Source organism: Tamandua tetradactyla, chromosome 2 (genome assembly GCF_023851605.1).
Source record: "Tamandua tetradactyla isolate mTamTet1 chromosome 2, mTamTet1.pri, whole genome shotgun sequence".
Taxonomy (NCBI): Eukaryota; Metazoa; Chordata; class Mammalia; order Pilosa; family Myrmecophagidae; genus Tamandua; species Tamandua tetradactyla.
In genome coordinates this window covers 32,680,224-32,696,446 of record NC_135328.1, presented here as the reverse complement: position 1 = coordinate 32,696,446, position 16,223 = coordinate 32,680,224, and the positions used below count along the sequence as shown (strand labels likewise).

At 51.4% G+C, this 16,223-nt stretch overlaps 1 protein-coding gene across 37 annotated transcripts in view; it reads left to right on the top strand.

Annotated features, from left to right (window-relative positions):
• Positions 1-16,223, top strand: part of LOC143667738 (ral guanine nucleotide dissociation stimulator-like) — a 58,883-nt gene that overhangs the window by 31,926 nt on the left and 10,734 nt on the right. For 4 of the 37 annotated variants that reach the window (XM_077142364.1, XM_077142302.1, XM_077142310.1 and 1 more), the window contains 7 exons: positions 4,656-8,443; positions 8,739-12,671; positions 13,200-13,232; positions 13,585-13,889; positions 14,225-14,417; positions 14,611-14,775; positions 15,984-16,098. In XM_077142364.1, the coding sequence (XP_076998479.1) occupies positions 13,747-13,889; positions 14,225-14,417; positions 14,611-14,775; positions 15,984-16,097 (615 nt within the window). In that variant the 5' untranslated portion in view covers positions 4,656-8,443; positions 8,739-12,671; positions 13,200-13,232; positions 13,585-13,746 and the 3' untranslated portion in view covers position 16,098. Of the gene's footprint in view, positions 1-4,655; positions 8,444-8,738; positions 12,672-13,199; positions 13,233-13,584; positions 13,890-14,224; positions 14,418-14,610; positions 14,776-15,983; positions 16,099-16,223 lie in introns of those variants that run through there. The other 33 variants (XM_077142400.1, XM_077142408.1, XM_077142404.1 and 30 more) reach the window with 33 other exon arrangements.

The following is a 16,223-nucleotide window of genomic DNA, read 5'->3' as shown; positions in this document are numbered from 1 at the left end:
TCCACACCTCTCTCTCTGACTTTTCATATCTGTCTCTAGTGCTCCCTTTAGTATTTCTTGCAGAGCTGGTCTCTTGGTCACAAATTCTCTCAGTGATTTTTTTGTCTGAAAATGTTTTAATTTCTCCCTCATTTTTGAAGGACAATTTTGCTGGATATAGAATTCTTCGTTGGCAGTTTTTCTCTTTTGGTAATTTAAATATATCATCCCACTGTCTTCTCACCTCCATGGTTTCTGCTGAGAAATCTACGCATAGTCTTATTGGGTTTCCCTTGTATGTGATGGATTGCTTTCAAGATCCTCTCTTTCTCTTTGACCTCTGACATTCTGATTAGTAAATGCCTTGGAGTACACCTGTTTGGATCTATTCTCTTTGGGGTATGCTGCACTTCTTGGATCTGTAATTTTAAATTTTAAATTTTCCCTACTCTTTCATAAGAGTAGGGAAATTTTCAGTGATAATTTCTTCCATTAGTTTTTCTCCTCCTTTTCCCTTTTCTTCTCCTTCTGGGACACCCACAACACATATATTTGTGTGCTTCATATTGTCATTCAATTCCTTGAGTCTCTGCTCATATTTTTCCATTTTTTTCTCTATCATTTCTGTTTCTTGTCATATTTCAGATGTTCTGTCCTCCAGTTCACTAATCCTGTCCTCTGCCTCTCAAAATCTACCATTGTAATTTTCCATTGTTTTTTTTATCTCTTCTACTGTGCCTTTCATTCCCATAAGTTCTGTGATTTGTTTTCTCAGACTTTCCATTTCTACTTTCTGTTCATTCCTTGCCTTCTTTATATCCTCCCTCTATTCATTGATTTGGTTTTTAATGAGGTTTTCCATGTCTGTTCGTATATTCTGAATTAACTGTTTCAGCTCCTGTATCTCATTTGAATTGTTGGTTTGTTCTTTTGACTGGGCCATATCTTCAATTTTCCTAGTGTGATTTGTTATTTTTTGCTGGCATCTAGACATTTAATTACCTTAACTAGGTTATTCTGGAGATTGCTTTCACTTCTTTTACCTAGGGTTTTCTTGGTGGATGAATTTGTTGTCTGTCTGTTCTTTGACATTCAGTTCAGCTTTTTCTGGACCTTTCGCTTAGGTTTTGTTTAACAGAGGCGAATTTTTCAGTTCTTATTTTCTTGTTTCTTGCCCTGCTTATATGGTGCCTTTCCCCCCCCCCCCACCCTTAGGAGGGTCTATGTAGGTATTACAGAACCCAGCTGGATTTTCCTGAACCAAACTGGCCTCCTATAAGGGGAAGGAGTCACCTGCATTGGTTTTCCCTGAGGGTGAGACCCAGGAGGTTGAAAGACTTTCCTGTGAAGTCTCTGGACTCTGTTTTTCTTATCCTGCCCAGTGTGTGGCACTTGTCTACCTGCAGGTCCCACCAGCATAAGATGATGCAGTACCTTTAACTTTGGCAGACTCTTCCTGCTGGGGGCATGGTAGAGACAGAGGAGAGGTTATAGGCTGGTTTTAATGGCTTCAAATTAACAAGCTCTGGTGTCTGAATTCCTTGAGGGAGGGATTCCACCTGAGTTGGTCTTCACCCCTTCCCTGGGAAAGACACAGGCTCCAGACAAGCCCTGAAATGAGCTTGTTTCTGCCTATGCCTGGGGCAGTTGCAGCCTGAGAAGTCCTGCCACTGAATCCAGAGGCAGTCAAGCCTTTGTAGAAACACAGCCACAAAAACCACTGGTTCTTTTCTTTTTTTCTTTTTCCATTAGCCCAATCAGTGACCTCCGCTTTGACCAGCTTTGACCAGGTTCACCTGAGATGGGGACCTATTTTTAGTAGTCAGAATTTGTTAATTAATGCCACAATTACTGTTTGGTTGGGCTCAGCCCCTGCTGCTGGTAGTCTCTTTCCTTTCCCCTCTGGGAAGCAGCCTGTGGGGGTGGGGCACCAGCTGCAGCACCTTGGGGAACTCATGGTTCTGGGGAGGCTTGCAGCCAGTCCAACTGGTCCAGACTGGGGTACGCTGGGTGTCCAGTCACTGATGTGGCCCCAGAAGCTGCTCTGTACTGTTTCTGGTTATCTAGTAGTTGTTCTGGAGGACAAATTAAAATGCGCACATTGCTAAGCTGCCATCTTGGCCCCACTCTGTTTCACATAGTCAATGTGCATGGTCGTTAACCTCAGACCTGTGAGGCCACTGGCTGGCAAGACCCTCAGGTGGAGATGAGAGCTTAGGATAGGAGCTGGGGCCGAGGAAAAGCTTGGTGGCACATTGTCTCAAGTGGAATCCATGAGGACTCCACTCCTCATCCATCTTCCTCTTCCCATTATAATCCAGAAATTAGCAGGAACCTTTGGTTCAGGGAACCATCTACAGTGAGACAACTCACCTCCCCTGCACTGATCCATCTGATGGACCCCCCACCAAGCACAATCCATTGGGAAGGAGGAAACAGGAGCAGAAACAGGGCTTTATCCATTTATCAACTGATTTAAAGAACAGACTTCATGATTTGGCTGTTAATAAGTTTTGAAATTGTCTTAATCATTTTATCAGCTCAAAATTGCTCTTGTCAAAGGGAAGACATAAAAGTCCTTGCCATGGGTTGAGGACTCTGAAAAGAAGAGGTGAGCAAAGGGGTGGGAGTGGATGGGGCAGAATCCAAGGTAGGAGACCTCAAGCCCACCCCTGGAGGAGCAGGGCAGAAGCTCATAAAACACAGGTGTCAGTCTATCCAGGGCAGATCAATGTTTTATACCTGAAGCTTTCATCACTTGGAAGGGACTACTTTGTTGAATGTAATGCAAAATTACTCCTCAAATCCTCCTGCAGCACCCCTGACAGTGGGTCACTGCATCTTAATTTTCATGTCATTTCTTTAGGTTCAGTTGTCTCCCTTCCTGCCTTTGCAGTCTGATATCATCACATGAACTCTAAGGCCTATTGCAGAATACATGTGCTTACACTGATCACCTATCAGTCATTGTATTCACTCGATGTCGCCATCATCTCCTGGATAAGACCCAGTCCCTCTTTTCTATAATCACCTCCAGGAAGCCTGCTTAGATTTTTGCATTCTCTGGAGAGGATGCCTTTCTGTGTCTTCAGAATAGGTCCTCCTCATCTCTAGGTCAGCATTTAGCATGTGGATATGCCATCTCTTCTCTCTCCCAGTTACAAGCTCAAAGAAGTGATGGACAATACCCCAAGGCCTCTCCATGTTGTTGGACATGCAGATAGTGTTCCAAAATTTTTAGTTGAATGACTGCATGAATGTGAGACAGCTGAAAAGAAAAAGTTTTAAGTATCATTCCCATTATCTCCTCTGAGCTGTTTGACATCAGGCAGCTCAATTCACCCGTCTTAACCCAGGTGCCAGGATTAAGTGATTTAGAGCTGCAAGATCTGTCTGGGTATGATGTTTCCTGAGCAGCAGTTTTGACAAGTAGTTCAACTGTGAGCATTCCAGTTAGCATTCCCATACAGGAAGAAAGCTAATGGCCATCCTAGTCCATGTATTGTGCAACTGAATATATTGAGGTATGCCTCCTCTCCCATGGGTGAATGTCAGGAATCTGGGCTTCAATGGGGTGGACATGGACCCTCTAGAGTTCCTTCAGGTCTGATTTGCTGAGGCTGTCATGAGACCACATGGACCTTGTCCTTTTTCTCATCCTCTTCTCCTCCTGTCTGACACATCCTGAATCCTGCACACCACGTTCTTTGCGTTCTTCTCATAACATTCTCCCTAGCCTGCTTCCTCCATGGCCAGCCTCACTGGCAGCATTTTCACTCTGGGAAAAGGACAAGAGTTTGCCAATCTGAAAGACACCCCTCCCAAAAACCACGTTACCTTGTTTGATTTCTCTTTGAGACTGTGCCTTGAGAACATGTCCTTGGACTCTTCTACAAAGCTCATATTTTAGCTTCAGCTTGACATAGTCTGTCCATAGCCGAAGCCATTTGCCCACTTGTGTCTGATTCTAATTATAATGTGAAACCATGGGAAGATGTCATGCCACAGAGCCATCCTATCTAAATTCCATTTAATTTCAACTTCTTCATGGTGCTGACCCAGAAAGGAATCTACCTTTCCAAGGATCACACACCCACAGCCAACACTTATGAGTGTGGTATTCCATGTTTTGGAACACTGTTGTCTCTGCATGTTAGCTACTCAAAGACCAACCATGGCTTTTACAATAATGATCTCCAATCCTCATGATGACCCAGGAAGTAGATGGTAGAATGACCCCATTGTGTAGATGTGGAGACTGGGGAGACCCTGAGATGAGAGTAACAGTGACTATACTATGGTCATGAGATTTCTAAGCAAGTTCATCTGTGTTAGAATTGAGTTCTCCCTCCTTATGCTTGGGGCCCAGTGTGCAGCCAGGCCTTCCCATGTAGCTATGGGGAGGGATGTGTTGAGGGAACTTGGTCCAGTCAACAGGATAACATGTTTAAGGAGGATGAGCATCAGGAGTCAAGAGGGCCTTTCCTGGAGGACCTAACGGTTGAGAAGTTTCAGTTAAGGGGCCTAAGGAGATGACCTCACTTCCTTTGAGCTGCAGTCCAACGGAATGTAGAACCTTGGTAACCAGGCACCTAGATTCCACAACAGTTCCCCTACTGGGCTCATTTAGCCAAAGACAATTGACAGATCAACATGTTCTCGTGTTGCATTTGTAGACTACAAGGATCTGGCATGAGAAAAGCTAGGAAGGAGACATTTTTCAACAGATGTAGGTGTTGGCTGACCCCTCCACCTCTACGCCACAATCTGTTGGTCAGGGTGTTCCCGAAGGTAAGTCAAAATGGACCAAGGTCAGAGAATTCAGGAAATGCCAAAATTGTCATCTTGCCTCTGTAGCCCCTTAATACTCCTCCTTTCAGTATGAGGAGACATGAGGAATGAGGTCATCCATGGCCAGGTTGGGAAACTTCATGGGCAATTTGTGTTCAAATGTGAAGCTCCTGGGAAGGCAAGTGGTGATGGTGAGGTAATCCCCATGCAACATGTTAATCCTGGGCTCAAAAGTTGTCATTGCCTATCGATGTGGACTGGGGAAATATGCAGACACATGTCCACCTGATCAGGGTTGCAGAGATAGCATGTGGTGCCCCCCTGCCATATGGCCAGGAAGCCTCTTGACCTGAGCCAGCAGTACGATCAAGTGAGAGCAGCGTGGTGGTTTCTCTAAGCCTGAGTCCTGAGGCATCTGGGAATGTCAGAAGGAACAGATCTAACTGTACTGTCCTCCCTGGGTTCCAACCATGGATTTTCCATCTGATTTACATGAAGTCTCACTGCCAAAGCCAGGTGGGCCTCCACCCCTCACCCACACCAGCAACTTGTGCAGGCCTACCCTTGGCTTTCTTTTGTTATAGCACCTGAGAAGAGATGATGATGTTCTTTTCACTTCTGGTAAGACCATGAGCTCCTTCACTTCCACACCTTCTCTATGCCTTAACCATCTTCATGTTCTTGAGGGTGATTTTGACTCAAAAGGGGTTCATGCTATGACAACAATTCTGGTGGAAACTATACACTCCCATAGCACACCCTTAATCTTCCAGAGCAGGGCCCATTTCCAGAAGGTAACCTGCCTAGAGGATAGGGCCTCTCCCTGCTCACAGGTCTTGAGGGATTCCATTCTAGGTCCATTGAAGCTGTGCAGTAGGGAGCATCTTCTGTGTGTCCTGATGGACTGGCCCCCATCCCATTTCCCTGGAGAGAATCCACAAAATGGGATGGATGTGTCACACACATCCAGACTAAATTCAATAGTTGGAGCCACTGAGCCTCTGTAAGGCTGTAGTGGTTCAGTGGCCACCAACAATCTCTGACCATGGCTACTTCCCTGCATACTCCTGGTCCAAATGTGAACATTCTCTTATTTTGGCCAGTCTGGTGTCAGGGCACCAAATGGAATCACTTTAGTAATTTGATTTCCACCTGTCCCATGCAAATGGAGCCGCACCCAATTGTCAGGCTGCCTTTTGGATTTGCTCTTCTCTGAGGCTTATGTTTAAGTCCTCTGTCTGTGGGGGTCTTTCTCACACCTGGACCCTCTCAGCACTTGATCTTTGGTCTGAGCAGGGATCACCATGGCTGCAGGTTCTCAGAACTCCCTTTAAGGTAAAAGACATTCAAGTCTTGCTGTTAGTGTGAAAACAAAGGTGTTCTCACCATCTCAGTCTTCTTGATGCACTGCCTCCAAAGTAGGGAAGAATGAGATGGGAGCAGACTCTTCCTCTCCATGTCTGGAGTAGACCCCTCTTCCACAGGATGGAGGGAAGATCATAAAACTCCAGTGTGAATGCTTTTGGCTTCTGTCCTGCAAGAAATTGAGTTCCCTCTTAAGGTTTCTTCATCTCATAAATGGGGGTGATTTGTGAAAAATCATGTGGGTAAAGTGCTTTCGACGCATTCATGCACAACTCCTCATGACTTCATAATTCTGCCACCTCAGTTCTACTTTGGAGTGTGGGGCCTTTTTCTGCTAGATGCATTCCTGCCCCACTTCTTGCCCCAAGGCAGGGAGGGACAGGGAAAGGCAGGTCTGCATACACCCCCAGCCCTGGCCCTCTCCTGGTTCCCAGTGCAGTGGCTAACCACCTGCTACTGCTCTTCCAGTCTCAGGGTGCAAAAGAGTCACCACTCCAGAGTGACCTGCAGAACACCAGCAAGATGAGAGCATGGGAAAAGTTCATGGAGCGCATGGTGGTAGCTGTCACAGAGGGCAAACAGGCCTATGTATCCCTCCTTGTGTTCAATTACCTTCTTTTCCATTCAGCAGGTCCTGGACCGGGTGTCCAACAGGTGAGCACGGGTTCCTCCTCAATTTCATAATCGATCTGGCATGCCTGAGCTGAACGTCTGGGGAAAGTCATTGCAGCATCTGAACTCAGTTTCCTCCTCTTGCTAGTGGGGTCATAGGAGGACCAACCTGCTGAGGTCAGAGTCAGGATTGAATGATTCTGGGCCATGGAAAGTGTTTCCCCATGCCAGGCTTTCTGGAGAGGGAGCTCGGTGGAGAGGGCTTGTCAACATTGAGAAATTTCCTTTCCATGTCAAGATGCTCTGCTCCAAAGTGACCTTTGGAATCCTGTATTCCCATTCAGAGGAGGTTTGAGATTACATCAAAATGGATTCTGTCCTCAGTGTGACCTGAGTCTGGAATGCTTGGGACTGGCAGAGGAGCCCCAGGCCTCACCAGTTATCTGTGAAGAAGCACCTCAGGGATCATTCATTCATCAAGGATATATGAAGAATAATCTATGTGCAGGCCCTTTTAAAGGCACTTAGCCTACTTCATTGAAGAAAACTGCAAAATTGCCTGTGGCCTTCTGCTTGTCTAATTATAGGGGATCAGATAGCAGCACTAGATGTCATTAGTAGGGGTGTACCAAAGAAGTTACATGTGACACCCCCATGTACCCTCTAGGTATAGCAATAGCTGCAATTTGTGAGACAGGGATGGAGGAGACCAGGAATACCTGAAAAAGTGAGTGAGCTCTGGGTGAGGAGAGAGGGGCTCCTTTCTCACAGCCCAAGATGGGGAGTGGGGGCTGGTGGCAGGAGTGACTGGGAAGGTTCCTGCATCCATCTCATGATTCTCACTGGAGTTCAGAGGTCTGGGTTCCATCCCCTGCAGGGCAACAGGGCTCTCAGAGGCCCATGAGAGAGTTCCTGGAGCCCTGGGTGCAGAGTGCTCCCCGGGGCTCAGAGCAAACTCCACACACACCCAACTCTGCTGCCCCTCCATCATGCCAGCAGCACACAGACACAGTTCAGGAGATGTAGGGAGAATGCAGCTCACAAATCCACCTCACTACCTAGACCTGCGAGCCTGGCTGCAGGTGGCTGTGGTGGGCTGTGCCTGTGCCCTTTAGGGACCGTGACAGTGGGAAGAGGAGAGCCTCACGTGGCTGGCAGAGAAGGAGGCATGACCTCAGGGCATGAACTCCAGACTGAGGTGACACCATGGGTAGGTAAGGTAGGGTTATGCCCTGGGTAGGCTGAGGCGGGGTCATGCCCTGTTCCCTCATCAGGCAATTTATGCAGTTCCTACTCTGTGCAAGTGCAGTGCCATCGGCTGAGCAGACACAACCGCTCCCTGTCCTCATGCTGTTTCTGTTCCAGTGGGAGGTTGCACAGCAGATACAGACAGAAATAGTCTGGCTGGTCTTGCCCACGAGCCCTCACCCGGGAGGGTAGTCACCAGAGGGCAGTGTGACAGGAACAGCCGTTCCTCACTCTGTGGCCCTGTCCACCCCCAGCATCTTCTCCTGCCTCCTGCTGACCTGGCTCTAGGAGTTTCCTGATGATTTCTGTGAGCCCCCAGACTTTTCCAGCCTCCATGAGCTGGTGTCCTTCGTGCAGGTGGCACTGCCTGGGTCTGCGCTGGAGAGGCAGGCTCAGGTCCTCCTCTCTTGGCTGGAACCCTCAGTGCCCAGTGAGACCCAGACACAGGGTGAGGAGCATGGAGGTGGGGATGGGTGGGACGTACGGGAAGAGATGGGGGTCACAGGACCAAAATCTGTTTTTGCCTTTGGGCAGGGAGTAAAGAGGGGTATCAGCCCACTCCCCTGAGCATTTGCCATCTGCAAGACTTTGTGAGGGTTGCGTCTCTAGGGGAGGAACTACAGTCATTTCTTTGTTGAGAAAGGTCCATGGAAAGCCAGTTGTGTTTTTAAATCTTCCACCTCTTGGGGCTTGTATGTGAGACCCAGCGTTGCAAACCACAGTACTGCTTCCTCCACGGCTAGTTCCATCGATGACAGCAGAAATCCCATCAGCTGCAGAGCTGAAGGTACCTGTGGCAGCACCTGCAATGCCACCTGCCAACATGGAGCCGCCATGGCCTCCAGAACTCCTTCCACCTACTCCAACAATCCTCACGCCAGCTCCAGAGAGGGAGGCAACTCCGATGCCACCTGCCTTGCCACCTCTGGAGTCTGCATCATCACCAGATCTGGAGCCGAAGCTGGAGACATCACCTGCTTTACCAGCAGAGTTGGAAGTGGCTCTGATGCCACCTCAGTTGCCAACTTCAGGCCCAAAGCCTGTGACTTCTCTGGATCTGGCACCTGCTGCATCACCTCCTGAGGTATCCACTGAGGAGCAGGAGGCAGACCAGGTGCCACCTGCAGTGCCATCTGTTGAGGTGCAGTCAGCGCCAGCTGTCACTCCACCAGATCATTCCTTCTCCTCATGTGGGAGCTGAGAGCAGGGGCTGAGGGAAGGAAAGGCCCCCATCTTGGCGTTCCTTCCCAGGCTCCTGGCACAGCAGTTCACCCAGATTGATGTGAGCATCTGGGCTCCTGAGGGGGGAATATGGTGGACCTTTTCTGGCATCAAGGAGAGCTGGTCATATCCTGGCATGTTGGGGGGCAGAGGGGCATACCAGCTGTGCAGCAGAGTCCAGGGCTAGCCCAGGCATCTGTCCCAGGGGCCTCCCTGGCCTCCACATGCATCAGACATGATGTGTCCTGGACATGAGGACAGGCCCCACACTAAGGTCTTAGATGTAACAGCAGAGGGGACATGCATGTGAATGAGATTAGAGGGAGTCACGCAGTTGTCAGGAGGTGCAGAACATGCTCCCTGGGCTGCGTCCTTGGCATGTGGGGTTGGAGTCCCCATCCTGGGCTTGGTGGTGGTGAGGAAAGACTTGAGGAAAATGCAGCTGTCTCCTCCCTACCAGTATAAGGGCCCTGGGTTTTGCAAATGCTGGGCACCCTCAAGGAGCAGAGAACAAAAGCCAGAGTCCCCTTCATCGCCCAAACCACAATGTGCACCTGCAAAGCTTCTGCTTAGAACACTGGGCAGTGGCCTGTGGATGGTGGACTCTGCGTTGGGTGGCGTGAGGCAGCGTGACACTCCTGCTCTCCCCAGGAGCTATTCAGGAAGGTCGTAGCTTTTGATATGTGCATGCCATCTTGACCCTGTACTCAGAGAAGGGTGAGGACCACCTGGCACTCACCATCTGTGCCACCACCACCCAGATGCACCATGTCTCCAATTGTGTAATAACCACCTGCCTCGGCGACCAGAGCATGAAGGCCTCGGACAGGGCCAGGATCCTGGAACACTGGATAGAGGTAGCCAGGGTATACTGTGGGCGAGCAGGACCTCCCAGCTTCCTGGGTCCTGGGTGTCACTCTTGACTGTGATCAGCTCTCAGGATTGGAATCTGTGGTCCAAGTTGCTCCCTGGGCCCCAGCCCTGCATGTCTGCTGGCACAGTTCTTACTTTGCCTGTCCCAGGAGTAGGGCACTCACTTCCTACCTCTTCTCCTTCCTCAGTTGGAGGTAAAACCCTCTTCCATGAGTTGTGTCACAGGCTGGGCACAAGCTGTACCCTTGTGGTGTTTCTGCATGTCAGGGTCATCCAGAACTGGAGATGCCAGCTCATCCCCTCTTCTCAGCTCATTCCTTTCTCCTTCCCCAGGAGTGCCAAGTGCTCCAGAACTTCACATCCCTGCATGCAATCCGGTCTGCTTTACAGAGTAACTCCATCCAGCACCTAAGCAGATATGGAAGGAAGCATCCAGGTGGGCTGGCCCTCTCCACAGCAGCCCCTGGGGGAACCAGCACTTCCTGTGGCTAACTATGGCATGGATGGGGGTCTGAGTCCCCATGTAACCTCAGCAGTCATACCTGCAAGCAGAGAGGCTGACCTATCACATAAAAGCCAAGCCTTAGGGGAACCTTTTGAGGGTTTTCTCCAAGGCACTGCATTGCTTTGCCCAACCAAACTCAAAATGAGGTAAGAAGGCATCTCATTTGACAAGGGAAATGGGTCCCATCTGATATGGAGGTTTATGGTCGCTCAATTTCCAACCCATTCATCCAGGCCACTGGGACCCCTGAAGTCTAAAAGCAAATGGATTTGTACTCACACCCATGTTTACCATCCCCCAAATATTGTTCATTCTCCTCCCCAAAGGAACAGCATTTGTCAGTTCCAAATGATGAGTAAAACCTCCCTGAAAAGAGAATTCCCAAGCCAGGTAAAGTGGAGGAAGGTGGTGCCATGGTGGGAATATTCCTTGAAAAATTCCAGGCCAGTCTTGTCTAGACTAAGAGGGAGAGGGATTTGTTTGGCTGCCTACTGCTCAGGGGCAGTTTGGGGGCAGGAGGCACTGGTCTTTGTGTATGGTAGAAGTGGCTGGGCGATTTCAGGAAGAGATGATAAATGGAAAGGTTTAGCCAGTGTCATTCTCAGTAGTAGGACTCTCCTCCTCTTGCCACATGGATAGTGACATATGTCCTAGCTTGGGATAAGAATTGTTTGGAGGATTTCTGAAATTATGTCCGTTGCTCTATGGACATAGAGAGTTCTGGGCAGAGGGAATTTACTAAGGGTCTCCTTGGTGAGAACAGGCATCTGACATGGCCTTGGGCAGCGATGGGGGTCAGAGACTCCAGTGGGCTCAGGATGGCAGGTATGGACAACCATAGCTCCAGAGCCACCTCTTCCATCTCCCTGCATGACTCATCCCACTGGGTTGTTGGCCACAAAGCATGAGGGTGGGAAAACCAATCCCTGGGCAGTGGTGCTGAGTGCTGAGTTGACTTCAGCTCGGACCAAGCTGGGCAGAGCCAATCACTCCTCTGACTCCCAGCAGGACCAGGGGCAAGTGATGGCCCTATGGGGTCTCTGTTCCTCATGTGGAAATGCTGTGAGACCACGCTGTGCTGCCTTCCTCACAAGGGGGCCCACAGGGGTTCAAGAGAGCACAGGAATGTGGTTGAGCTTTCCTCTGGTTCTGATGGGAGCAGGTGCTGGAGAGAGCGCCCTGACAACATTATGAAACACTCAGTTATCTGGGGCACATTTCATGCCTCCACTTTGATCATGACGCAGGAAACTCCGAGTGGCCAGCCCACTTGGTCAGTGTCACACCACAGGGAGTGCTGCTCCTCGGTTGCATCCCAGTCAGGGTTCATGATTGTTGACAGCAGCATTTCTGTCAACTGACACCTCCAGGTTTTCCAAACCCCAGTCCAGCAGGTCAGCTGATGGGGTGAGGGGAGGATGGCTTCCCTGACCTTGTCCACCCTGGTAGGAGGGGATCTCCAAGGATTCCAGCAGGGAGGTGATAACAAGGAGAGAGCAAAAGAGGCCACTGTGGGAGAGAGTGGGGGTGCCTGAGGACACTGAGGGTCATAGTGGGGTTGGCATCCATGACTGTACAGGGCTCAAACCTTCTTGCACCACTGCTTTCTGTGCCCCTGAGCCTTCATTAGACATGTCATTGTCTGGACCCTGAGATGGAGGCTTGACCAGGTAGTATATAGGAGGCCCTGATTGTTCGCAGTCAAAGGAAGGCCTTGGCAGAGCCTAATTGAAGGTGGATCTGGGCGAGATGGTTGAGCGTCCTCATACTGTTTTGTGATTTGCCAAGGGCCATCACTGGGAGGTGACTAGCAGTGCTCTTGTGGTCCAAGGGGTGGAAGGGGAACTCAGTAGGAGGTGGCTGAGAGCCCCAGAAGTCGGCAGGGTGAGGTCTGGGTAGGGGAAGGGGACTGAGAGAAAGAGACTTCAGGGTGGGGGCCTTGGGTGGGTTCCAGCGGGCTGGGGCACTCCATCCCACACCTGATGTCATTGTTTTCCCCCAGCCCACCGTTCCCCACCTGTGGACGCTCCTGTCAGAGCTGGCCTCCCTTCAGTTAGCTCCCACGGACTCTCGGGAAGTGAGTGGGACTTGGGGCCAGGAAGAGAGTGTCAAATCCCATCAGCATAGGGGAGAGGGCCCCTCCCTGAGCCCTGTGCTCTCAGCCCAGGGCCCAGCTCATCCAAAGGAGCCCTGGGAGCTGAGGCATCATGCCCCCCTTCCAGCTGTGGAAGCAAAGGGCACACAGAAGCCATAGGCCTTGTCCCTCTCCCACATCCCCTCCTGGCTGAGCTGGGCACAGACTGTCCCTCAGATGTGGGCATGGGGGGAGAGTGGAGTTGGCCCCTCTGTGGTGAGACCGCTGCTGAGTCCCTTTCTGACTGACCCGCAGTCTTCCCATCTGCATTCAGAGATGCTTAGACTGGAAGGTCCCTACGCCTCTTCCCAGGGCCCCCTGTTCTGGTGCCCAGATCCCTGAATAGGTCTGAGCCCTGCGAGGGCTGGTCTGGCCCTGATGGCCCTTCCCAATAGTGCACAGGAGAGGGTGAGGGGGCTGGTCAGGGCCTTTTGGAGCCTCTGCTGATGGACCTGGCTTTGTGTCTTGTAGGGGAGATTGCTAAATTATGAAATAGGATTGAAGGTAAGGAGCTGGGGGCATCACTGCAGGGTTGAGGTGCGGGAGAGAGGGTCTGAGACTTACAGGGTATGACATCCCATTGCTCCATCCACCTTCGGTTTCTCACCAGGAGGGTTTGTTTCACAGAGACGAGGTAGAACTTCCCCACGGAGGTTGGGGAGGTGCTGGCATCAAGGACATTTCCCTGCAGGAAGGTCTGTGAGAATCCTGGGCTGAGACCATGGAGGCCTTGGATGAGAGTGCAGGGAAGAAGGCAGCTCCTGTGACCAAATCCACAGACCCCAGCTGCAGCCCCTGTCCCACCCAGTAAGGCCACTCTGGCCTCTTCTCCATCTTCTCCTTCCCTCTGCCCCAGGAATACAAGATCATTCCCAGGATCGAGCGCCTCCCCGCAGAATGCACCTATATCCACTTTTGGCCTATGGAGGAACTTAAGGCCTAGTTTTGGACTGTGGAACAGCTCAGTGCTTCTGAGTGGTAAGGCCAGGGCAGAAGGTAGCAGCAGCAGGGCCCCGCCATGAGCTGTGGCTTTCTGCAGCCTCACAGCAGCCCTCTGCCCTTTAGCTACCATCTGTCTTGTAAGCAGGAGCCCCTGGCCCTGTCGGCCAGCAATACCCTTGATGCCCCAAACCTCCCAGATGTCAAGCCTCGTAGCACAGGGTGAGTTCCCTTTCCAGGCTGGCAGGTGCAGCTGCCTCAGGGCTCAGTGTCTCTTTGTACTCAGCACTGCCTCAGGGGGTCTATTCTTTAGTATTGGGGACCCTTCTCCTCTCCTGACCAGCCCTGTGACAGCATCATGCCCCCATCATTCTGGGCCTGGGTGTCCCATGATGGAAATAGGAGATGCTGAGTGATTTCTCTGGTGCCTGGGGTTCAGGGCTCCCATGGCCTGCCAGAGCCCTTGGCAGGGTGGCCTGAGTGCTGGGGGCAGTAGGCACAGGAGGGAGTGGATGGGTCCCTGGCACTGGCCCCAGCTTAGGCGCCCTTCTGTCCAGCCTGCAGGAACTCAGCACTGAGCCCAACTGCAGCAGTGCCTCCTTGCCCAGTGTCCGGCTCCAGCTTGGGCATGACCTCAGCAGTGGCGTCGCAGCTGTCTCACTACCCGGACATGAGACTGATGCCTCCAAATCTGACCTGGAAATGACTGTGAGCCTCATCTCCAATTGCCCTGATGGCCAGGAGAAGCAGGTGCCTGCCCGTTTTTCTCCCCAAAGGTCTGTCTTCTGGGCCCCTTCCCACAGCTGGCCTTCCCCTCTCCACACCCTCAAAAGGGTCAGGAACCTGACTTGGAAACAGGTTATTAAACCCCCTAAAGTGCGTCTTCAGCTGAAAGTGTCCCGCAGGCTCTGGGGTTGACCCTGCTCTCACCCTCCTCCCACAGATTGGTGACTCAACCTTCACCTCAGACTGTCCACTGCCTGGGGCCCCTCTGAGTGCCCACAGAGCCTCGGGCCCCCTGCTGCTCTCCAACAAGCAGGTGGGCAACTCCTGCATTGGCCATGTCAGCCTGGATGGGGACCATGGCAACGTGCCTAAGAGCATTGTGGTGAGCTGGGTGGGCGGCTGACCCAGGGGATCCCTCGCCAGAGAGATAGGAATGCAGAATGATTGACATGTTCTTTCCCTGCCCTCCTGGACCCACCAGCCTAGTGGATTGGGAAGGACAGATACCCAAACAGATCCACTAGGAGCAAAGACAGGTGTTCAATGTCGGTCCAGTCTGATGACAGTAGACATAAATGTGAGGCTTCCACCATGAGGTTGGCCAGCCTGGGAACACCTCATTGAGGCAGCCCCTGGGAAGATGGGCGGGAAAGGACAGACTGGAAGTCCCCAGATCAACATGGGCCTGGCCCAACTGAGGACTACAGAGCTCAGAGCAGTGATCAGGGGGCATGAGTGAGGTCACAGAGGCCTGAGGAGTTGAATCACCTCTAACCATGCATAATGTAGACCCAGGGAAACCAGTTCAGGGTGCTGCAGCCTCCCAGGCATAGTAGTAGGGACTGACACAGGGAAGAGGCCATGAGGGGAGCAGATTCTGGATAGATCTGCTGATGGAGCCACCTCATCCCTGACCTACACAAAGGCTGCTTGAGGTGCTGTGTTACACACATGCCCTGCTCTGCAGTTCAGGAGACGCCTGGAGCTTGGGTGGTGGCATCAATCTGTCATTAATATGATACTTTGTCTGAGCCCTACCTGTGCTCAGGATTTGGCACCTGGGGTGTGTCCCCTGAACCTGCACATGCCTGGCACACAGTAGGCCTCTGGGCATCCAGCTTCTCTTCCACTGCCATCCAGGCTTAGACTACATGTCTGTTTTCAGAGTCACTAATTCTGTCGTCCTTGAGGGACCTGTTCAAAAGGACAGATCTCAGGGAGAAAAGTGATGCCCAGAGTGGCCACATTTGTCCCCAGCACCCTGTTATATGGTGACCTCTGGAAGCCAGTAGGAGCTGAGCAGGCTGAGGAACTAGAGGGAAGGGACTCAGCCCTAAGGCAGTGACTTGTAAGGGAGATGTGCAGTTCTTGTAGGAAAGGAGATGGAATGATTGGAAAGGGCCCGCCTTCCATGGAGGCCTATGAAGGGAGCAGAAGAGGGCAGTAGGGCCCCTCTACACCCAGACCCAACTGGAGTCTTGGATCCCTGTGCTCCTTGCTGAGAGAGCTCCAGCAGGTCCACAGCCACTGCCCTTGTGGGAGCCAGCTCCAGAACCCATGTCCTGATGGCCTGTCCCTTGACATGCCCAGGTCACCTGCCATGACAGGGCTCCAGCTGTGATCTTCAAAGCCTTGGACGAGTACCACCTGGATCTGGAGGCAACAAAGGACTACAAGCTGGTGCAAATCATTTCACCAGATTGAAGTAAGTCAGGGAGCTGGTCCAGGAGTTTCTCTGTGAGGGGCCACCTCAGCACTCTCCTAGCCCCTTCCACCTGGGATGTCTGCCCAAGACAACCTCCAAAAGGGTGGTGTCAGTATTTTGGGGCC